This window comes from Micromys minutus (genome assembly GCF_963924665.1).
Source record: "Micromys minutus genome assembly, chromosome: X".
Lineage (NCBI taxonomy): Eukaryota > Metazoa > Chordata > Mammalia > Rodentia > Muridae > Micromys > Micromys minutus.
In genome coordinates, this window is record NC_137970.1 from 54,417,191 (window position 1) to 54,442,888 (window position 25,698).

Sequence of the window (25,698 nt, forward strand, 5' to 3'; positions counted from 1 at the left end):
TGCTTTGTGTATATAGAGCTTTATAATTCCCATATAATAACTTGCTTCTATCTCCATACTGTCTCCCCAACTCCTGTCTGTCACCATTATCTATATAAATATTGCAGTTCTCATGGCATAGCCTCCAGAGTTGCTGGCATTATAGATTAGAAACCACTGCTATTATAACCACAAGTTATGCTTTGTTTGAAATGTTATAATGGTATCTAATGTATTATGTGCTTAATTAAGATGAAAACAAAAATAATAAAGGGAAGGCTAAAAATAATTTATACAAGTAACATTATACAGTCATAGCAGGGTGCATTTATGCATTTAGGAATGCACACACACACACACACACACACACAGACACAAAGTAACAAAAAAACTATTAATAAAAAGGCCATGAAATTGAAAGGGAACAATTGGGAAGGCTTAGAAGGAGGAAAGGGAAGGGGAGAGTGGTGTAATTATAGTATTAGAAAACCTGTTTTTAAAAATAATCCAGAGAAGGGAAATCAGTATATCTAAATATGGTGTAAGGATGATGGGACTTTGGCAAAAGATGGAAGCCCAGGTAGGGGAAAGGAGTAATGAGTGTGGAAAGACTCCGTACTTACTGAGTTCCTTTCAAGTTCTAGGCATGAAGCCAGACACTTTCCATTTCCCCCCTCATTTACTCCTTGCATCTGTATGGATTTCATACAAAAGAGAACCGGCTCTCAAGAGCATTTAAGTTGCCCCAGGAACTTACAGACAGTAATAGCAAAGCCAGGATCCATAGCTATGATTTGGCATTGTTGAAGTTAGCACTTGACTGGAGTTAGCTACAGTTAATGCTGGTAAATAAAGTATTACTTTGAACTGATAAGCCTGGAATGTGCAGAAATGAGAAGTTGTTTGCTTTTGTATTTTCCCATTTGGCAGACACATCTTGCCTCAATGTTTTTGAATATCCTGTTTAGACATCTGTTTTTCTTCTTCCATCACTTGATGGATTGTTTCATCGTCCATCCGCTTTACTGGTAATGTTTAACTGCTCCTGAGAGTTGAATATAAGCCCTCAGGCTTGCTGGACAAGTATGTCATCTGCTGAGCCCCAGCCACCTCCCCCATTTCTTTTGAGACAACATCTCACTATGTAGTCTGACCAGTTTTAATAAACTCCCAATTCTCCTACTTCAGCTTTCTAAGTGCAGCTGGTATTACAGGCACAGGCTACCACCCTCAGCAACAGTTTTCCTTTCCTTTTTAATTTTCTTTTTGGGTTTTAAGTATAATAGACTGAAATATATATCTCCAACTGCAGTGGTGTACCATCCTGTCTGTCGCTTCTTTAGTATTTTGCATGGCTTAGAATGATCTGGCTTTTGATAAGCTATTTCAACCAGGTCATAAAAATGTCTATGCTTCCTCTGTTAGCCTTTCTGTATTCAAATTACAGTTCAAGGAGCAAGTTCCCATTACAAATCATTGAGCAATTCAGAAACAATTTAATATTCTTAAGTCAGCGAATTGATAAACAACATAAAATCAATTTTGTATTAAGTACAAATATTTGTTCAAGATAATGTTTGACAATTTAGCTCTCTGTCTGTCTGTCCTAGAACTCACTATGTAGACCAAACTGGCCTTGAACATCCTTTTGCCTCTTCTTTCAAATTCTGGGATTAAGGAAATGCACCACTGTGTCCAGCTTCCTTCTAATTCTTTTAGAAATTGTTCCTGTATTTGGTTTATTTGGTTTGTGCCTGTGTATCATAGCATGTGGACAGGGGGGGGGGGGAGGCGGGAGAGGGAACTTGCAGGAGCCAGCCCCCTCTCTTTCTGCTGTGTGGGTTTGAGAATGAACTCAGGTAATTATATCTTGTGGCAATCACCTTTATAAGCCATCTCACTGGCCCATCTTTTCCTTTCATGACTTGCACAAAACATTTATAAACAGTTTAGTGTAGCTTTTATTTTTAAGATTTTTTGGGGGGGTGTTTTTTGAGGCATTCTCTGTTTTAACCCTGGTTGTCCTAGAACTCACAATGTAGACCTTGCTGCCTTCAAACTCAAAGATCTGCCTGCCTCTGCTGACAGGATGAAAGGTGGGTACCACCGCACTTGGCTGTTTCTACAATTTCAATAATTCTCTTCTTCAGGTGTAATTTTGATTATCCTTTAATAAATGTGGCCAGCAAAGGTAATTGTTAATACTGTTTTACCACTTATGTTAATAGCAAAATGTTCTTTATGGACATTTAAATCCAATAATATGAATAAACTTGTAAGGGGAAGTGTGCTATTGAATAAGAGCTGACTACAGGAATGTCAAAGTTCTCAGATGAGCCTCTGCTACAACTTTTTATTTTTGTTGTTGTTGTTGTTTTGAAAAACATGTCTCCCTTTGAAATAATTAACACTTCTGGATTTAAGGCACATAGCAATGTGACCAGGAATGTATGTAGGTTTCACCAATACATAGCTAGTTATGCTTATTTCCAGAGTATGTTTAGATATCATGAAGGATTATAAGTTGGGACTTGGGGCTATGTCTCTTTGTTACCCTTCAATATTTTAAAATTAATTTTAGCTTAATTTTTAAAGTTAGCACACAGTGTAATTGGCTTTATGATATTTTCATGCATAATATGTAAATATGTTTATTCATCCCCCCTCATTGCCTTGCCCAAACCTACCTGGAATCTTCTAGACACTGTCCTTATGGTATAGTGAAAACAGATTGATCTGGGCTCAAATCTTCATTTGGCCCCTTGCTATCTGATCAGTGGACTCTGTCTCATATGCCATAGACTCCTTTGTTCCTGCCTACTTGTTCTCACATTTCCAGTGTCATCATATAACCCTTATTAATTATATGTGTGTGTGTGTGTGTGTGTGTGTGTAGTTAAGTAATTTCACAGTCTAATTTCACAGTCTGTTGCCACTTGCCTTTAGCCCATCAAAGGATTATCATCAACTCTGCCTTACTAAAGTGGTATAGTTTTCTGGCTAATAATTCTTTGTTATTTCAGCTTACCATCTTATGTCTTTGGTCTTGACATACATAGCTTCTAGGTGTCTCCTGTTTCTTTGCTGTTGGAGTTTCTAACCTGACCAGTCATATGACCAGCATTAATATTCTTTTATTAGTATATCTGATTTAGAACACTACTAATCAACTCAAGGGTACAGATTTATAGTCAGTCATTCCATATTTAGTTCTTTGTGCCCCATGTAGACAATGTCCTGTATCTTGTTCAGTGTGAAAGAACACATTCAAAGAGTGTGTGAGAAACGACCCAGGAGGTTGAATTAGAATTGGCACTAAGAAACGGAGGAAGTCTTATATTATTAAGTGATAAGAATGGATATTACTGAGAGCAGAAAACAAGAAAAGCAATATTGCATGACCTATAAACATTCCATTGTCTCTTACTGTGTATTATGAGGACCATCTGTTCTTGGAATCTTGGATAGAATATATTCAAAATTCTATTCATAAATTATGTAGAACTATTAGATTAGGATCCATGGGAATGTGACTCACCTGTTTGTGTTTTAAACAAGAGATACATCATGAAAAATATCAATTACTTAAATTAGTCTCTTATGTGTGCACACCCACCCACCCACCCATCCACTTCCCACCCCCACAAATACAGAACTGAGTGAGGACCTGAGAAACACAGACCATGTCTCCAAGATCAGAGAACAGTATTTTTTCTGGAACCAGTGCTAGTACTGGCTTCTTAAAGGAAGGGTCCATGTTTGGAATTAGTATTGTCTGGGAGAACATGTTGAGATACGGTCTGTAAGACAAAGGCAAAGAAATTATTCTAAATAAACTCAATGAAGATCTGTGGTAGTGGTGGTGCTGATAATTAGAAAAACAGTACAAAGAAGCCTGCTGTGTTTTTAAACAGTCAGGAAATGACTTATAAAAGGCAGAATAGAATGTGCAGCGAAAAAGATAACATCTGAACAAGACAGAGCTGTTGAACTGACCTTCCTGTTGCTGTAGTTACCTGTACAATACTTGCATAATACTGGGCCTATAAACATCATGGATAGACCAGGAACCCAGTAAGCCCCAATCCTGTATGAGAGAATATTGGGAATTAATGTTTTCTGAGGCAAGGGGCATCATTTTTTTTTTCTGTGACAGAAACACTGATTTTTGATATTTGCTCAGGGCCTAGCAAATAGCTTCCCATCCCTGCTTATAGAAGCTGCTCCAAGTTCAGTGGATCATGTGCATACACAACAGACAGGAAAATAGAAGAGGAACATGGCAGGCCATTTATAATATCTTAAGAAGGGTTACAGCAAGAGCAGGAAAGCAGGCAATAGTATAATGGGGACAAAAGTGACAGCACTTCTCAATTTAGGCAAAATAGGTCATTCAGTATTCCATCCTTTCCATTTTTTCAGTGTTTGGAATTGAATACCAGGCACTATGCTTGCTAGAGTAGTGGTTTACTATTGAGCTATGTCCCTAGCTCATGGTCCCCACTTTTGTTTTGAGATAAGGTCTCCCTATGTAGACCAATCTGGCCTAGAGCTTGTGTCAATTTTCCTGCTTTAGCTTTCTTAGTGCTGGGATGCACTATGATGTTCAGCTTCTCTCCCTCTTTAAAAATAAATTAGTTATAGCATACATTCATTGATATTCATCAGCCTGTGTTATGTAAAGGCTACAAAGTTTTAAATTTTTCTTTCTAGATTCAATTTTTAGGGTGAAATTCTGCTTTATAAGGATCCATAAATGCATTTTGAAAAAAATGCAGAATTTACTTTAATTTTCTTTTTTCTCAGTAAGCCATATTCACAAACAGGTATGAAACATGTTTTTCGCAGTGGGACCAGATTTCTAGGTATTAGGTATGCAGTGAATATATCCAAAATTGTCCCCTCTCTTGATTGTATAGAAGAGTGTAAGAAGAGCCTATTTCTGTGACTGACTATGCTAATGAATCAGCTGAGACTAGAGACATTTGCTTTCCAAAGTAGACCATTCTGAGAGGAAATGGATTCTCAGTCCTGAGGGAGTTGCGTTTCTCTTCTCGTGTAAAGTTGAAAGGGAAAGTTACTTCAATGTGCAGGCATCTTGGTAGAAAAGGACAAAGTAATAGCAGCTGTTCTTTGCATGGACAAATTTATAATATTACTAATAAACTCCATACACATGGAGTAGTGACAGCAAATATCTGTGCTGTAGCTTTTGGTAAAATTGGTGCCGTAAGAAAGAATTTTTCAGGTCCTCACAAATCAGGCCTTTATGTAAATGAATCCCTTAGGGATGTAGTGATAGAATATCTATCTGGACTATTCATCTTAACTGAGTACTTGTTATAGATGAACTCTGAATCTTTATAAAGTCAAAACTAATCAAGGCAAAAAAAAAAAAAAATCAAAACCAAAAGCAAACCACTCTTTGTATGAATACCAAATATCAGAGTCCCTGAGTCATAGGCTTTTACTTTTCTTAAAGATTTTGCAGTGAGAACGGTCAGGTCAGTTGTTTTTCTTTGACTAAAAAGTCTTGAATAGAATGTGACTTATTTCAGCAAACCACTTTCTGAATGTGTGGAATGTGTGTCTTTATTTGGGAAATGAATGTAGTCAGTGTACACTTGTGGTTGGGGGAGTGTATTTCATAGCATACCACTAGGTAAAGAGTAAAATAAAATTATTTGATTATGCTAAGCTCCTAATCTCAATTTTTTGCTATAGATCTTAAAATCTTACTGGATTTAATGAACACCACACAATTAAAGAACTTTGCTAGGATTTTCCTGAAGCAAGTAGCACCTAATACTCTTCTAGTTACCATAAAATGAGTTTGGTGGATGATTTTATGCCATAGAATTCAAAATTTATTTTTAGTTTCAAATGTGAGCTTGAAAATAAAGTAATCCTGGAGAAACTGATTTGACAACATGTATATTAAATGTGAGTAACAATTGAAAATGTTATTTTCAAGTAAACATGACAACTTTTGTTTTCATTGTATGTTTAAGCATTGATTTGTTTGGTTTGAATTGTTTTTTCTACCATTTTCTAGCTGTGCTGTTTTTGGCAAGAGAGTTAAGTACTGTGCAAAGTGTTTACTCATTAACTAACATGAGCTATGGAAAGTGCTCAGTGTAATAGCAGGCATGTAAGTATTTATAAGTATTTTACTGAAGTATGGCAAATTGAAATTTTAAATGTTTATGAAACTTAAACAGCATTTGCATATTATGTTCTCCCTACAGAATATGGGGTTGGTGGGTACTTTGCTGGATATTGCATAAAAAAACATGGACTGAAAAAAGAATATGAAAATTGTTAATTATATTTCAAGCTCTAATTTAGGTAAGAATAGTAAAGCAGGGAATCTTAAGTTAGTCTTTTAAACACTTTCTGTGTTTTTATATCAAGATACAGAATATTTATAAGGAGTTTAATTCATCCTACAAGGTTGTTGCCTTTGTTCTACTTTCTACAAAGTTAACAAAATGTCACTGTTAAAAGCTTGTCATATTCTATAATAAATTATTAACAAATATTTGTCACATTGATCTTTACAAAGACCCATACATGTTTAAGCAAACTGTACATTTGCCAAGAAACAGAGTAACATAACTTTTTAGAAACTGATGATTATCTGAGACTGTCTATGGTTAATTATACATATGCTACTTTAGATATATTTCAGCAAATTTAGTATCATCAGATCACTAGGTAATACCTTAGAATGAGTCACTTCCTTAGTGTACTTCTTAATGAAGAGAATGAATTTCACTGTCTTACTATAAAACTAGCATATACATATATGTAAATATGTATATATTTATATATAATGTATATTCATGCCAACCTCTCTCTCTTTGGGTATATGGATTCTTGTTGGAACATAAACAGATTTGGGGTACACTTATGACATTAAGATGAGCCCTTTTAAAAACCATAATATAAAATGCATATTTTAATTTTCTGCAATTGTATTCCCTAAGGTATACATTTTCTTATTACTGAAAAAATAAAAATTAAAAGAAAAAGTTTTATTAGCATAACATTTCAGTTTTTATATGCTCTTTCCTAGTTATTATTATTAGTTTTTATGATGCTGGGATGTGAGACTAGGGCCTAGAGCATGGTAGGCAAAATGGACTACCACTGCTAACCCTGTGAACTATATATTTAATAAGGTTTCTCTTTGATAATTGCATGTTTTTTTAACTTGAATGAAATTAGATTTATTTCAGCAACTCAACACTGAAGCAGGATCAAAATGCCCAAGACAGAAGTGTTTATAGAGAGAATAAATGGTTTTCAGCTTGTCTAGCTTTTCAATGAGGTCATGATTCACATTTGTCTTTTGGCAGACACAAAGAGATTTGGTTTAAAGAGTAAGAAAAGTTGAAGCTGTAACATCACTCACAAGAATTGATTTCACAAATAAAGATTTCATAAATAAACAGCCCTCCTCCACCAGGGACTGTCAGGTGAATGCATTGGTTCTAGAGGTATAAAGTTCAGTCTGCTCCATGAATTTTGAAAGTATCTAGGATTTATAGTTTTTAATTGAATTGTTATACAAATTCATTCCCATAGGGTTTTTGCTTAAGCAGGTGGTAGAATTATAGGCTTTCATCACCCAACATAGCATTTGACTCTCAGATGAGCTTTACCTTGGAAAACCTGCAAGACAAGAATGAGATGCTGTTTTATAGCCAAAGTATATTATAAGTGGTAGGTGTTGGCAACAATATCCTTTGTTGATCTCTTGCTTTCACACACATCTTGTGGGTAGAGCCACTGATCTCAGTTTGCTCTTATACAGAGAAATGGCATTGAAACATGCTGTAATTCTCTCCAGAACAAAGGGCAAGTTTGCTTACTGCTCATTATAAAAGATAACAAGTCTCTTAGTCAGACTGTTTGTCCCCTTGTAGAACAGGAAAGAGGTCCAAGGACACTGGGATGTTCTCTCACAAGTTCTGTGCTTTCTTGTAAAGCCTTACAAATTAGGACAGGATTGATTACATGACATCAAGTAGGATAAAGTTTCAGACCCTTTAGTAGTTTTGCTAGTAGTACCTGTTGGTGGATATGGTGGATATTCTATTGTTTTTGGTAGTTGTTCATATAACTATGTCTGTAATTATAAAGTGCCTAGAATTCTTTGTCTTAGCTCTCCTCCTCCTCCCCCTCCTCCTCCTCCTCCTTCTTCTTCTTCCACTTCCTCTTCCTCTTCATTTTCTTCTTTTTGCGCAGCAATTCACTAGCTTACTAACTTTTTGGATTATTTGAGTCTACTCTTGTTTAACTAATTAGGCAATATGTGGCTGTGGCAGCTATTCTCCGCTGGACAGTTTGGAACTTGTTTTATTGGCTTAAGTGTGGGTGTACATTCATGGAGTTCTCTGGAATGTCATCTGGGGCACTCTGTTCAGCTCAGGCCTGGGACTTGATCTTTTTGCCTATAGCAAATGAATTTGTTATCATAAGAACACAGAATTTTTTGGTCTATTGAAGTAAAGACCTTCAATTTTCTTTGTAATGACAGCACCTAACCAAATGTCAATGAGGGATGGTGGAACACTATTGTAGCTAAGGTAGTCCAGAAATAATATTTGGAACCCTTGTGTGCTCCGAGAATGTAGCAGATGGACTCATGAAGCTGCAGGATGCTGTGAACTCACCAGATAGTGGTAATGCACACTTTTAATCCCAGTACTTGGGAGGCAGATTCTTATGTCTACAGAGTTCTCATTTAGTAGATTGTAGATTGTCCTCAAACATGACTCTGAGGATATCTTTGAAATTCTCATCCTCCTGCCTCAAGGTACTAGGATTACAGCTTTCTGGTCAGTTTTGTAATTCCATTGGTGTATTACAGCACTGTGGTCCTCCTTCCTCTTTTAGTAACATTCAAGCAGCAATTAATAAAGATCAACCGGCCAATCCCAAGAGTATGCCCAGATTTTTTGCAGCATTGATTGTATGAACAGCAAAATGTATTGATGTTTTGATAGATTGCTTACACAGTGAAGAAGAGTCTACAGCTGCTTTATGGGCTGGTAGCTTATATAAGCTAGAAGAAGAAAATCACGAAGCTGCTACATGTCTGAAGGATGTTGTTTATCAGGGAGAAATGATTCTAGAAAAGAGCCAAAATGCCCTTGTTCACATTGCAAAGTCACAGGTTGAAGACCAGAAGTGTTACCCATAGTAAGTCTCTCCCAGATTCATAGCATCAATAGCTAAGATTTGACAGAGAAAAGAACTGTTTGAATGGCATTAAGAATGCTACATCAGATAATGGATATAAGCCCTACCAACAGCTATAGAACATCATATGCTATGACTGTGTTGCCTTTTTAGCTAGTTTTCATTCTTGATAAATAAAAAGCGTTAAAATTGTGACTGAATCATCTTCAAACATTATTATGTCATCATTTTTTATCTGAGTAGAATTTTCAGGATAGATACTGTACGAAGGTTCATGATATAATTAAAAAGATATACAATAAACATAGTATTTGGTATTTTATTTTTGTTTTCCAAAAAATGCTTTCTGTTCAAATGCATAGCCTTTTAAATATGAAGAACATGATAAAGATTTGCTACCAGTTTGTGTGTATTTATCATTTATTTTCCAAGAAAATCCTGGGGAGAGCAGAATTACTTTGGACATGCAGAATTTTTTTTTTTCTGAAACAGGATCGCACATATTTCAAGTTGGCTCTTGATTTAATGTGTGGCTCTATATGACCTTAAATGCCTGATATTCTTGCCTTCATCTTCAGTGATCGGCAAACCCACTGTATTCCATTTATTCTTGTTTGTGAATACCTTGCCCCCTCTCTGTGTATATGTGTGTAACTGGATGAAAAATGGTTTCATAACTCAGTCTGTACAGTCTTGACTGTATAGCACCAGAATAAAAAAATAGATTATTAAACATTTATCAGTATATATTTCCCTGTGAAGATTTTTGAACAGGTTTCTTCCAAAGTAAAACAAATTGCAATGAGAAATGTTTGCATTAATTCACTTGAACTCATTTATCTTAAATCAACAAAATGAAGCAAACAGATAAACAAAAACAAAACAAAACAAAACCCAAAAAAATCTATGTGTTTAAAAAAAAGTCTTGTTTCTTCTTCTTCTTCTTCTTCTTCTTCTTCTTCTTCTTCTTCTTCTTCTTCTTCTTCTTCTTCTTCTTCTTCTTCTTCTTCTTCTTCTTCTTCTTCTTCTTCTTCTTCTTCTTCTTCTTCTTCTTCTTTCCTTCTTCCTTCTTCCTTCTTTCTTCTTTCTTCTTCTTTCTTCTTTTTTCTTCTTCTTTTTCTTCTTATTTTTAACTAGACAAGGTTTCTGTTGTTTGCAATGGTGACCATGTTACATACAAAATCTGAAAGAAGTGCTTGCAAATATTATTCATTTGCAAAATGTTTAGAGAGATTTTTGGTATGCATGAGTTTAATCTTATCTTTTCCTCCTGAGGTTAAGGTGGAATTGCTGGGAGTCTCAGAGGATCCAGTTTATTTGCAAACTATGGATGGCTAGCAAAACTTTGCCTTACAAACAAGCAAAAACCCAAACAACAACAAAAATGGATTTGGGACTGTGATCCATTTCTAGGAATTTGATCATGATGGTTAAGATTGTAATTTGCATTTGATTGTTTTCTGCAGAGTAAGTTGACCGAGACACCTCTCGATTCTGATTTGAATGATACAATTATCATTTTTTCAAATGTCATTGAATCCCTTTTCTCTGATTTGCCTCTCTTTTTTTTTCTTACTTTCTATGAAATTGAGAAACCTAATGATTTAAAATAAGTCTATTATGTTTGGGAAGCTTTTGTTTATGGGCAAAGCATTTTACAGGGCACAAAATGCACTCAGACAAATGTGAAACTATTTTTCTTTCCCATTGAAAAAACAAAGGACAGGGATTACATTTCTTTCAATGGAAATAACTAAGAACTGCATTTCTGAGAACTTGCATATGGTGCATTAAGGGTGTTATTGGTGTTGTTCACAGAATGGTTTGGGGAACTTTTTGAGGTCAAGACAATGACTTTCTAACTCTTTGTTATTTCACAATATTTTCTGTTACCTTTTCTTCTCACACATGAATGCTGGTGGAATTTTACCGTGAATGCAAGTGACAAATTGCAATGGTAGGTTTTGAGCATTGAATTTTAGATTGACTTAGGAACTTGTTCTACTGTTCCACACTTGTTTATGGGGGTGAGTGGCAGTTCTTTTCCTTTTGGAGGAAATTGCCACATGATGTAGCCAATTTAAGAAAATATAGCAATTTTAAAATGTGACTAGATAGGTTTTTTTTTCTTTTGTTTGGCCTGGTGATTGAGTTGGAGGCTTAAGAATTGTTTTGTTTATCAAAAGTATTGTTTGACAGTATTTAACTTTCAGTCATCTTTGAGGCTTAAAAATGTATTGTTTGACAATGTTCAACTTCAGGTCCGCTTTCTCATAGACTGTTTTATTCTAACTTCCTTATGGATAGTTGTTTAAACAATATAACTTCTGAACCTTAATACTTTAGGAATTTTGCTGTAACAGAGTAAATACTTGCATCTTTCAACACTTTAGAGAGAGTTTGCTTTCCTAGGGGTCCTTTTTTGTTTCTCAGATATGAGTGAGGAAACTCACTAGTCTCTGTGACTGCTCAGGCATTTGCCCAGCATGTCACATATCATGTGCCTTATAGAGGCTTCCTAGCAACTGTATTGATTTCTTTTAGCACCTTATAACTTCATGTGTAGTTTTTTATTGATACTGATAGCACCTTCAGAAAGGTTTTATTGAATTGTGCTCAAAAACCTTAATATATTTATTTGATTCTAGTGCTTGATTCCTCATCTACACACTTTCATTCTCACAATACCACAAAGAACCTTTTCTGTATTGTGACATTTGCATCATGGCCTCATTCATTATGTTTAGTACCTTAAGGGCAGAGATTCTCTTGTGATGTTCTTTATTTCACACACACACACACACACACACACACACACACACACACGCACACACACACACACACACACACACACACACACACACACACACACAATCTTATTTTCATTGGTTTATTAATTCTTTCACTGCAAATTTATAAAATCAGTGAGTAAGATAACATGATGAGCCAAATAGACGAAGATCGAGTCACACGAGAACTTACAATTTATGATTTAGACAATTTCCTAGCAGGTAATGCAATAGGCCCTATAGCTTCTCTTATCCAGGAAGTTATTTTTTTCCTGAGAAACATTTCTGAGAGGTGGGTACTATTATTATTATTATTATTATTATTAGTAGTAGTAGTAGTAGTAGTAGTAGTAGTAGTATTTGCAATAACGAAAATGAGATTGAGACAGGGTTAATCAGCTTGCTCAGCTATACATAAAAGGAATTCTCTGAGTTTCAAAGCCAAGTCAGTTTCTCCCTACATTGGTTTTCTGTGCCATAGAGCAGATTATTATAATTTTATCAATTTAAATCAACATCAATTTATTATAGTACAGTGCCTATGGATCAGAAGTCCTTGCATAATTTAGCTGTAAAACTGCAGTCGAGATGTACTGACTTCTCACTGGGATAGTACCCTAAGGAAGAATCTTCTTATATATTACTTGGTTGTTGACGGAATTCTTTACGGTTCATTTCATTGTAAACAAAGGAGACTCTAGCACAACCTAACAATGACATCCTGTCACCTTTGCCATATTTTCTTTAATATAAACAAGAAGTCCTACCACCCCCAAGTAAGTCTCTGAGGAAGGAACACATTTGTGTGTGTGTGTGCCAAAGGGTCAATGGTGCACAGCCTTACCTCTATGCCATGCTACCTCTCAAAAGGCCTTAATATATGTGATGTGTTTAACTTATGAAGCAATCATAATACTGTTTAAATTTTTGATAGTCTTTTAAGTCTTTTTTTTTTTTTTTTTTTTTTTTGCTTTTCACAGTTGGAATTACAAAAATATATAATTTTCTTGATTTTCCTCTCCATGTCGTAAATATTTTCCCTTGTTGCTACATAATCATACAGCATGTGCTTGCTTTCACTGTGCATGCAGTATTCTTTCAAGTAATTATTTCACAAACATTTACGCAAGTCTGAATGGGTAAATATGCAGACAATTTTCAAATCTCTTCTGTCAAAAAGAAACAAATAACAAACTCACCAGAATATATCACACACAATTTCTTCAGGCACATCATTTAGCTCTCTTGTTTATTTACTTGAGACATCTGGACCTGAAATTACAAGATTAAGAACTATGAATGTTTCCATGGCTATTACCACATACTGGAAAAGAAGAAGCTTCTGATTTTACTTGACTTTGTCTGAATTAACACCCTTCAGCACTAGCAACATACTTGATCACACTAATAGGAACACTTTGCTCGCTGAGAATAAAAATGATGTCTATCTGTACTCTTTAATTCTCATGTTTGGCTGGAGAGGAATATGGGGTAATATGGTCTATCAGGTTCTACCCTGTAATTGAAGAGGACATGGATCCCCTTAGGAATTAGTTTTATCGAATTATGCCAAACCTGAATTTCCCTCCCTGATCACAGTAAGCTTTTCTTGTAGTGGGACAGAGCTAGTTTCCCGAGACACTTGGGAACTTTATTTGCTTCTTTTAGAGGAGGTAGTGTGAATGACTTTACTTACTCACATTCATCTTTTTGATGTTATATGCATACCCTCTGGCCTCACATTTCATAATAACCTGTCAGTAGAAGGAGATGGCCAGTTAATGTGACACACTGCAGTCTAGCTAATGTTTGTCATCTGGTTAACACTAGCAAGCTTATTGCTTTTTTTATGATTCAAGAACTGATACAGTTGATGGTTACAGCCTTCTTTTTTAAAAAAGGCATCTTGTGAGCTGCAGATTTTAGCTACCATATTTGGTTCTCGTATGCCTGCCCTGTGATTTCACCTCAGCCTGTTTGAGGATTTGTGTTTTTGCTTATCCTTATATGGGAAGGCTGCCTGGTGACTTTGTCTGACCGGAATTAGAAGCCGTGTAGCATTCACAGGAAATGGCTTTAGGACACAGTTTTCTTACTGCTGGAATTTGGTGTGTAGTAAAAAGAAAGATGGGTTGGAAACAGTTTGTTGCTCATAATGTTTCTTCTAACCATTCAAGTTACCTTTATTTTATTATAATGCTATTCTCTCAAAGAAGATTGAAATTTATACAGAAAGCCATTATATCTACTTCTTAATGACAATGATTAAGGCAGGAATGTGGGGACTGAAATGAACAGATTTATTTTCAAAAATCTTAGCATGACGCCAGTCTGACAATTTGGAATGGAAGATACTTAATGTTAGAATAGCACATCTACATTGGTTTATTGAGCTTTGATAGTTGCTGCTAACGGTATAATGTGATTTTCTTTAAGAGTACTCCTAAAGTTTTGAGAATAGCCTGGGGTGTCTGTTAACCCTATTTCCTCTAAAGAGCCATTTCCTGTAGCCTGGTGTAGTCATAGGCCACTGGCTCTTTTGCAAAGCATATCATAGTGCTCTTTTTTTAACACTTGCATTTATTCTTGTACATGTGTACATGAAAAGCTTTCACATAGAGATACCTTAATATACAGGCAGTATTGAGGACTATGGAGAAGCAAGACTCTCTTTATCTCTCCCTCCCTCCCTCCCTCCCTCTCTCCCTCCCTCTTTATATATGTGATTCAGTGATAGAACACTTACTTATGGTATGTGAGGCCTTGCACTTGATCATTAGAACTGCAGAACAAGAGCAACAGCAACAAAAATCTTAAAGGGATAGGAAAAATGCTGCAATTATATTACGTTATCAAAAATAAACAAAAAAAATGATACTAAATATCAGTCTCGGGGGTTTCTTGCTGTTACTTTAGACCAGGCTTTGAAATGAAGACTAATATAAAAGTTATTACGAGCCACATCTGCGCTCAAGAGAGCTTCAGTAAGTCAACAGATGATCTAATTAGCAGGAGGCATCAAGCATGGCAGTACATTATTTGTTATTCTGTATATTTAGTTTTTAAATGGTGATTTTTATTCTGGCAGAGATTAGACAAATAACTAATTTGGAACAAGTTTCCTAATCCATCTGAGCATTAGTTTCTTAGAGTGTCTGGAATGAAAATAATAGCAGCTGCTTCTGAAGATTACTGTGGGACTAAAATAAAATAAACATGTAAAGAGCTTATCACAGTGCCTGGTTCATAGGAAATACTTTATAAATAATAATTATCACATTATATTTTACAATGAGATCACACATGGTGTGTTGCAAAAGGGACCTGATGCATATAGCCTCTTGGTAGCAAATTCAGCGAATCTATTCTTTTTCCTTATTATTCTCACCTTAATTCTTCTGCTTTCCTGCAGCAGAATTATGGCAGACTTTGATTAAGGGCTGGTTAAATCTAATCACTTAAAATCATAGATTAGTTTAGCATTTATATTTTATAATTATATTGTACAAATTCCTTCAGATCATAAAACTGCTATTGTTATCTTTAATGTATAGAATCCTTGAGCCTTGGATTGTATTGAAGAGTTACATTTTAAATCAACTGGAAATCCCATAACATTACCAGATCAGGTCAAATACTCTATCAGTAGAAAATCTTGAGTTGGAAGTGGCTATTTCAGATGTCCTTTCTTTCTTTCTTTCTTTCTTTCTTTTTTTTTTTTACTTTGAATGCTGTGGAAATTTGTTCACTTGTGCACATACTCTTTTGAAAAATAAGATAAAACATACCTTGTTACATAGAATTCAAAATTAACTTCTCTAGCAAGAACACAAAATAGTGCTTTGGAAATAAGTGTCTCTCACTCTGCTGCCCAGGCTGTTCTCAGGACTTCTCTCAAGGACCTGAAAATAAATGTGCCATTAGGTACATTTCCTTTATTTCCATGAGTCTTGGTAATCTAATCTATAACCTGAAAATCAGGGTACCTTTTCAATACGAAGTGGAAAAATACACACAAAGCACTAACTATAATGTTAGTTAATTAACTTATTCTTCATTGCCATTTATCTACAGTAATAACTAATATTGGTATGAATAAGAAGCCAAATCTGTTTCCCTGGAATGAATGAATGAATTAATGAGTGAATGAATTAATTAATTTATCTACCCATTTATTTTACTTTTCTATCTGCATGGGTCTTCCTCATCTGTTTGTGTACAATGTGACTGCTTGGTACCTGTGGGGTCTGGAAGAAGGTGTTGGATCTCCACATGGAAGTGGAATTATTTGTGGCTGTGAGCCACTGTGTGTGTATGTGTGTGTGTGTGTGTGTAAATGTAGGTACTAGGAAGTGAACCTGTTGAGCCAGGTTTCTAACTCTTCTCAGTATTTTAAAAATTAGCTTCAATTGGAAATCTGGTAAATTTAGAAATAATAGCAGTGAACTCTTTCTGATACCCCAAAGTTTCTCTCTAATCCAGGTGGACTTGTAGCATTTATTCATTTATTTATTTATTTATTTATTTATTTATTTATTTATTTATTTATTTATTTATTCATCTATTTATTTATCTATCTATTTATTTATTTATCTATCTATTTAATTTTTACACAAGCAGTTTTTTTTTTAACTTTTTAGACAAGCCAATAATTTTTAAAAAAATTTTTAGACAAGCAGTTTCCCTGTTGTCGAATATGTTAACATTTCGGTACTATATAGAGCACTGGAGATGTGTAAGGTACAAATTTTTCATCGGCTTTGTTCTAGGATTCAAAAGTGTTATTTTGGAAAATGTAAGGATGGAGGAAAATCTGTTTGCAAACATTGATTATTTCTATTATCTCTGTATGCAAGAAGTCTTGCTAGAAGAAATGTAAGTGGGCCTAAAAGGAATGTAATTTAAGTACAAATCACTCTAATATGATACTTCACATGGTTAATCCAAGGACTTAAAAAAAAAAGAGAGAGATGTTTTCAAATAAAAATTGAATTACGACTTCTGGAGCTCTGCCAAATGTTTGGCTGTGGGATTCTGGTTCTGCTCCCATTAGTTGCTGGATCAGGTCTCTCTGGTCTCTCTGTAGACAGTTATGCTAGGCTCTGGTCCCAAAACACTCTAGATGCAGGACAAACCGTATATAGGTTGAAGGTTCTGTGGTCTCTGTAGGCAGGTCGAAGGTTATGCAGCTGGCTTGGTGTCCCAATCTCTCCACTTGAGACCTTGCCTGGTTACAGAAGACAGCCAGTTCTAGTGTCCCCCACTTCTAGGAGACTTTCCTAGGATTACTCTCATAGATTCCATGGACTTTCCATTGCACTGGGTTTCTACCATATTCTGGAATACTTCAGTCTTTTCTCCTAGTATTTTCTCCCTCTCTTCAACGGGATCCCTCCTGTTTCCAACCCCCCACCCAGACCACTGTACAAAGTTATTCTGTTTTCTCTTTCCAGAGAGATCCTTGTTCCCTGATTCAGTCCTCCTCACACTTAGCCTCTCTGGGTCTGTGGACTATAGCATTATTGTCTTTTGCTTTGTAGCTGATATCCTCTTGTAGGTGAGTACGGATTCAGGGACACCATGAAATCATGGGGCACAAAATCAACTGACTAGAACTCATGGGGGCTCTCAGACATCAAGGATCCTGTAAGGATCTGATTAAGTTCTCTGCATATAGAACTGAAAAGCTCAATGTTCTTGTAGGAATCTTAACAGTAGGAGCAGGGGCTGTCCCTGACTCTTTTACCTACCTGTGGGACCCTTTTCCTCCAACTGGGTTGCTTTGTTCAGCCTTGGTGTGACGCTATGTGCCTGGTCTTATTGGACCTTGTTATGCTGTGTTTGGTTGATTTCCCTGGGAGGCTTGCTCTTTTCTGAGGGAAGGTAGAAGGAAGTAGATCTGGGAGAGAGTCTGCAGAAGAGGCTTTGGGGAGGGGGATGAAAACTGTAGTGTGGGTGTAATATATAAGAGAATAATAAAAATGTTGAATTATGAGAAAGCCACACTAGTATACACCCAGTGATGGATGTATATTACTTTTCAGCAATTTCTCACATGTTACTGTTTCTCAAATTTTCTCAGAATCTCGAAGACCTATCATTTTCACTATGAAGTTGTAGTTTTATAGTGAATACTTTGTTCAAGTATAGACTGGATTTACTAAATCAGAGAAGCCTTTGGTCCTGTGAAGGCTTGTTTCCCCAGTGTAAGGGAATGCCAGGGTGTTGAGGTGTGAGTGGGTAGGTGGGAGGAGGGTGCATCCTCATAGAAGCAGGGGGAAGGGGCATGGGAGAGGTGGGAACTGTTAAATGGGATAACATTTGAAATGTAAATATATAAACTATCCAATAAAAAATAACCCTAAATAAAGTAGGTTTAAGAAATTTAAAAAAAAAAAAAGAAAAAGAGTCCCCAAGTTCCATCCACGGTTTGGCTATGGGTATCTGCATCTGTCTCAGTCAGCTGATAGGTGGAGCCTCTCAGAGGACAACCTTGCTAGTCTCCTGTCTGCAAACATAACAGATAATCATTAATATTGTCAAGGAATGGTGGTTGACCATGATATGGGTCTCTCTCTATACCCATCCCTACATTTCTTGTAGACAGAATAAATTTTGGGTTGAAAGTTTTGTGAGTGGGTTTGTGTCCCTGTTGTATCACTGGGATAGAGCTTTGTTCTTTTACATTGGAACCTTCTAAAGCAGAAACCTCATCAATCTCCCTTTTAAACAGAAACTCAACCTTTGACATAACAGATAAAGTTATAATTAAAGTTGTCTGACTGTACATACTGATAGCAGGTAAGGGCACTCAGGATGGTGTTCTCAACATAAAGAGCAGGAGAGGCCTCAGAGGACTATTTCTTTTATACCACTTCTGACCTTTGTCTACACAAACAGGATAGTAATAATCCTTTAGAACTGTGTATAATTTTTATTGTTGAAATTCTAGGTTCCTAAAAGTACCACATTTTATATCTAGTGATATCTTTAAATAGTCTAAACATTTACATATTACTTGATACATTTCATGTTGATTGAACCTCCCCTACTATGCGACAAAGCTTGAAAGTCACTAACTTGAGACTTCCTTCATGTAAATTACTATGCTGAATGATTATACATACTGACTCTCAGTGATGTTTTCCAAATGTTCTATTTAGAAATGGAAGTTTAATTGCATATAGCAATGAGGAAATAATATTATTAGAAAAATTAATTTGTGGTATAATTAATTTTATTGGATTATAATTGATCTTTTTGAAAGGACTTTTAGTATTTAATACAAATAGGTACCAGAAATTCAAGATTTTACTGGAGTTGTGTATGATTTAAACCGAATTATGTAACCATAACAGAAGTAACTAGGATGAAAATATAACCCCTGTGCATGCATACAGGGGTAGAAGAGGGAAGTGTGAATTTAAAGTCGCCTGTCAGTGAGTTCCTTTTTTTGACTGCCATTGTGTAGACTCCTTCTTTTTAATATATTTGACTTTGTTTTGTTTTTAATGTTTCTTCCGTATGTGTCCTTTGACTACATTAAAATGCTGTTTTCTTACATATTTTTTATATAGTTCATATATATTATGAAGAGGTTTAACCATAATTATATGGACATAGGTGTGTGAAATAAGGTTATTTAATAAATGCATTTTACAGGAAAAGCCTAGGAAGTTTTAATTTTACTATTTCCAAAGCTCTTTGGCTTTGATGTGTTAAGGAGACAGTATACAGTATACTAATAATATAATGAGGTAGCATAGATGTGTGAAAATTGTCCTAAGTATTCATATCATGAGCTAATGAATAATATACATTATATTACACACTTAGTATACAAACAGGCTTAGCTCTTTTACATTGCCGATTTTGATCTGAACCATAAAAAGGATACTTTGCTTCTGATTAAGATGCTTGAATTTACCATATTTTGTACAGTTTATAATATGCATGAGCTAGAATTACATCAGCATGATTAGATACTGAGCCTTTAGTGCAAAAGGAGTGTTAGATAAAAAGCCTTCAGGCTTTTCACTTGTGAGACATCATCAACAAGACAGTAATAAGGGGAAAACGTATCTTTTGTACTGCAGATTTGATCTATGTCCAAATTCATGTTTGCTGACTCATAAGCACTAACTTTGTTGAATCTGAAAAATAAAAACATTTTCTCTAGGAGCTCTGATTTTAATCTCTGTCACTAGAATTGAATGCTAAATTATTTTTACATCCTCATAAAGAGCTTTTCAGTTTTAAGAAGGCTGTAATTTTTGTTTATTTTTGAGACTGTGACTGACATTCCTTCTTTCCCTGTTCTCCCTCCAAACACTCCCATGTGCATCCTCCTTTACTCTCCTTCAAAGTCCTGGTCTCCTTCCATCAGTTATTGCAGGCCTATATGTATTTGAATAAACATATATTACCAAATAAAACCTCTTGAGTTCAAACAAAGAAGATGAAAAAAAGAAACAATAAATGCTGTTTGCTTAACAGTATTGTCCCTGACCCTTCCTCTTGGCTCCTAGATTAAGAAGAAACAGCAAGATGTGCTTGGATTCTTAGAAGCCAACAAAATAGGATTTGAAGAGAAAGATATTGCAGCTAATGAAGAGAATCGGAAGTGGATGAGAGAAAATGTACCTGAAGACAGTCGACCAGCCACAGGGTACCCATTGCCACCTCAGATTTTCAATGAAAGCCAGTACCGTGGGGTAAGGAAGCAATTTAAATGGTTGTTTATTAATAAACTACCTCAAATGAACTTTCACCTTTCATTTTCTCCTCCAAGCCTATGTGTAGTTATTTCTTCTTTATAATTATTTGCCCTCTGCACCCATCCTAAGCAGCTAAATGGTAGTTTTTTTTCTAGGATAAAAATTCAAACAAACAAACAAAATGTGAATGTAACTTTGGCTTTATGTTTCTTCATTTTGGTTCCAACCACATCAATGCAGATAACAGTGCCTGGTTATTCGTTGCCATCACGACCCTCTCACAGCCCTTTCTAGGCTCCTGGAATGCAGTTTTGTCACTGGAAGTTCGTCTGCTGTAGAACTTCCTCTTTGATGAGCAGTCCTATTCTCCCCTCTGGATCTTCCTTTCTCAGTCTAGCTATCTAGCTGAGGCTGGCCTCACACTCCAGTATTGCTGAGATGAACCTGTACTCCTGATCCTTCTACCTTAATCTCTGATTACTGGGATTTCAGAAGCTTTTCACTGCACCAGGCTTAGAACAAATGTTTTTACTGGTACCTCTACATCACTGCTTTATGTAAGACTGAAGAGGACATCATTCCTTAGAGAACCTCTTACTGCCAAGTATCACTATCTAGGCAAAAGGTATGACCACAGTGGGAAAATTCATTGATGTAATTTTTCCATCAGTAAATTTTCAGTTCTTTTTCAGATTTCATGAGTTGTTGAGTATAGGACAAATGTGTAAATTTTATTTTAAGATAGGTGAAGGCTCTGAGGCTATTCTTTTTAATTTTCTACAAATCATTGAATCAGAAACTAGAAGGAGCTGTAAAGGGCAGTGAGTGGGAATGTGGAGGGAATAAAAACTGCAAAATCAAAAGAGAAGGTAACAGAATTGTGTGAGGAGAGATGGGGCAAGCAAGTTGGGGAAGAGAGGAGGGGAAGCAAAGCAACAAAAATCCCACAATGCAAGACTGGGAAGTGACTTCATTAAGTTCTCACTGCAGAAGCATGAGAACCTGAGTTCATTTCCTCAGTTCCCCAGTGAAGACTCTAAGGAGGGCAATGAATGTCTGTAATGTCCCAGCTTCAGTGGAAGACTCTTGCAAGATATAAGGTAGAGGACATCTGATGACTACAGCTTCTACAAACATAAGTATCTGTGCATGCTCTCTCTCTCTCTCTCTCTCTCTCTCTCTCTCTCTCTCTCTCTCTCTCTCTCTCTCTCTCTCTCTCTCTCTCTCTCTCTCTCTCTCTCTCAGGACATCTGATGACTACAGCTTCTACAAACATAAGTATCTGTGCATGCTCTCTCTCTCTCTCTCTCTCTCTCTCTCTCTCTCTCTCTCTCTCTCTCTCTCTCTCTCTCTCACACACACACACACACACACACACACACACATACACACACACACACACACACACACACAAACTTATATAGAGCACACACAAATTCCATAATGAAATCTATTACTTCATATATTCAATAATGCTAAGCTTATATGCTTATATGTAAATTCAGAAAATCAAAAGTAGAAAACACAAGGTATTTGCATTTCTGATGGCATATTTTGCTTAATGTGTTCTCTGGTTCATCCATGTCACATATAACAGAGTTTTATTTTACTTTAAAGGATGAATAATATTCATCTACTGCAGAATGCAGGCTGCTTTCATTTATTGCTTGTTGTGATTTCTGCTGCAGTAATATCTGATTGTAGAAATCTCTTTGACAGACTGATTTCATTCTTTGTTTCTTTGATTTTTTTTTGTAAGCTCAGGGTTCCCTATAGACGATTCTAGCCTTAAACTCAGGCAATTCTCTTGTCTCTAACATGAGTGCTAGGACTACAGGTGTAAGACCTATACCCATAATCAATCACCTCACTTCCTTTGGATATGTGCCATAAAGGGAGAGTGCTGGTTCATGGACTACTGCTGCTGTTGCTGCTTCTCCTCCTCCTCCTCCTCCTCCTCCTCCTCCTCTTATTTTTAAGACAGGGTCTCTATTTATTCCTGGCTGTTCCAGAGCTTGCTATATATACTGGCCTGGCTTAAGGTAGTTCTTTTTCAATGGTTTAGGGAACCCCTACATATTATTTTCCATGATGGTTATACTAATTACACTTGTATGCAATATTGGGGAAGGTTTTACTTCCTCTATGTCTTTCCCAATACTCACTACATTTTTGTCCTTTTGAAAATACTCATCCTTGTATAGTTATAGATGACATCTCTCTGCTGTTTTAATTTAGAACTCCTCAATAATTCATTGTGATGGACATATTTCGTAAGCCTATTGGCCTTTGTAGCTATTCATTTGAGACATGTCTTATTTGGATATTCAGTTCATTTTTAGTTGGATTAGCTTGAATTTATATATTTTAGTTTTTGTCATTTTTCTTTAAAATGTAATTCTATTTTGTAAGTTTAATGTTGAAATTTTTAGTGTATGATAGAACATTTTTTTTGGTATGTGGTTTTCTCTAAATTTTAGCACATGCATTGGTTTGTGGAACTAGTGCTACAATAAAAATGCAGAATCATCTCTCAAACTCTCATGATATTTCTTTATAGGTATATGCTATGCCTACCCCTAATCCCTTGCCAACACTAATCTATCATCATCACTATAAATGTCTTTTGGATAATGTCATATAAATGGGTTCATACGGTATGAGGTCTTATGATGCTAATTTCTTTCTATAAATGGGATGTGTTTGAGATTTAGTTGTTTTCTCCATCAATACATTTCTCCTCATATAGTTGGGTGATGGCATATCATTACACATTGGTAGACATTTTCTTTTTTTCCAAGTCTGAGCCATTGTAATGATAAGTGCTCTGTGCATTTGTTTCCTGATTTTTGTATAAAAGCAATTCTCATTTGTCAGGGATAAATCCCAGGGATTTGTTTACTGCTTAACATGGTGATTATATTTTTAATTTGTAAGGACTTTGGAATATTTTTGAATTGACTAGATCATTTTGCACAGGTTCCTGGTATTCAGTCTTTCCCTTCAGCTCCTGACATTGTCAGAAGTTTTTTGGCCTACTGGCCTTTGCCTATGTTGCTGCATATTTTACCCCATATTGCGCACACACACAGTAGACAAAGGCCGCAACCCGGAGCCACTTCTCAGACCTATATCAGCCTTTAAACCAATCCCAAATAGCTTGGTGTCTTGGTAGCTTCTAATCATTATAATGTTTTTATGTAATGATCAAAATTATGATTTTTAACACACATTTTTGTGCTTATTTGCCATACTTATATTCTCTTCAGTGTCTGTTTAGGTAGTCTCACTTTTAATTTTATTGTTTTATTGCTATTTTGCCATGCTTTTTATATATTTTAGAAGTGAATCTTTGCCTCTTACATGTTTTGAAATTCTTTTCTTCCATATTGCAGCTCATCTTTTTATTCTCTTGACATTGTTCGTCATAAAGCAAAATCTTTACATTCAGACTATGAGGAATGTAAGAGAAAGAAAAAACTATATTATTTTATTTTATTTTTCTTATTGTTTCATTTATTTACATTCCAAATGCTGCCCCCCTTTCCAGGTCCCCTGCAAGGGTTTATCACCCCCTCCTTTTTGTCTCTGAGAGGGTGACTATATATTTTTAAGACTGAATCTCACATAGCCCCAGATGGTCTAAAAACAAACAAACAAACAAAACAAAAAAGACAACCAACAAAACAGCAACAAAACCCCACGTGTTACTATGTAGCTGATAACCCTGAACTTTGGATCCTCTTTCCTCTTCTTTCCAAATGCATATTACAGATATGTAGCACCACGTCAGGCTCTATATGTTCAGGTATTTCTTGAGGTAGGATCTAAACTGATGGGGTCACCTGTGCCCTTCATGGCCAGATTCTCCAAGGGCTGAAAAGAAGGAAATGTGCTTGAGAGGACCCCTGTGCCAGCAATCTGTTGGTGAGACATTCTCTAGGGAATTCATCAAGGTTTGAGAATCTTGACTTTACCAAATTAACCAGAATGCCAGGCTTCCTGTGTGTATCTAGAAATCACACCAATCAAGGCCACTTGTAAAAAATAGACATTTAACTATGTTTCTTGTTGATTATAAGGCACAATTCTAGACAAGTCCACTTGTTACTTTTGGTGAAGTCTTAGTGGCTTAGGCGACAACAATGTATAGTTGAAACAAATTGGGACATGTCAGGATTCTTTTGTATTCTCAGGGTTAAAGCTTTCTTTGCTTGTATTTCAGGAACACTTTACTCTCTTCACAAAGACCACACAGCCCCACTGTCCTGACCTTAAGTAGCTAATACTGGTTTTATTCTAGGCTGAGAAAATCACTATTAAATTTAGTAAGGGAAGAGAAATATGGAGAATAAGAATGAGCCTCCCACTGGAAAGAAGAATCTACTGCTGAGAAATGCTTGCTCTAAGTGGTGGAGGAAGAAGCAAGCAGATATAACTCCTGGCTGATGTGCCATAAACCATTTGGCATTTTCTGACCCAAAAACCATCTTACCTTCTAGTACACAATGAATGGTATCCAAATGCCATTTCTCCCTTCCCCGTCCTTTCTTCTTCGTATTTAGTTGGTTGTTGACTTTTCCTTTCCCAAACTCCACTCATGCCTTCTCCATTTCCCCACCCACCCAAATCTATACCTTTTCTTGCTCTCTATTGTTAGAAAACATACAACTACCTTAAAAAATACATCAAAGACAAAAGCAAAGAAACCATCAAAAGACAAAACAAACAAGGAAAACTACAGTCAAAGAGAAAGCACAAAAACCACATATGTAGCTTCAGAGATATACACACTCATATACATGCAGGTCTCATAAAAACACAAAACTAGAAGTTATTACAGAACAAATTTACTGAATTTTTTTTTTGAGATAGTTTTTCTGTGGAGCTTAGTCTGGCCTGGAACTAGTGATCCTTCTGCCTCAGCCACCAAAATTGGTGTTACACATGTTTAGTCTCAGAAGCCTGCCTTTCAGTTTATTACTCCTTCCAGAATTTTCAGC

The 25,698-nt window shown here is 35.9% G+C and overlaps 1 protein-coding gene across 1 annotated transcript in view; it reads left to right on the top strand.

Moving 5' to 3' along the window:
- Window positions 1–25,698, top strand: part of SH3BGRL (SH3 domain binding glutamate rich protein like) — a 71,096-nt gene that overhangs the window by 35,391 nt on the left and 10,007 nt on the right. The window contains exon 2 of the mRNA XM_080909869.1: window positions 20,507–20,692. Coding sequence (XP_080765995.1) covers window positions 20,507–20,692 — 186 coding nt within the window. The remainder of the gene's footprint in view (window positions 1–20,506; window positions 20,693–25,698) is intronic.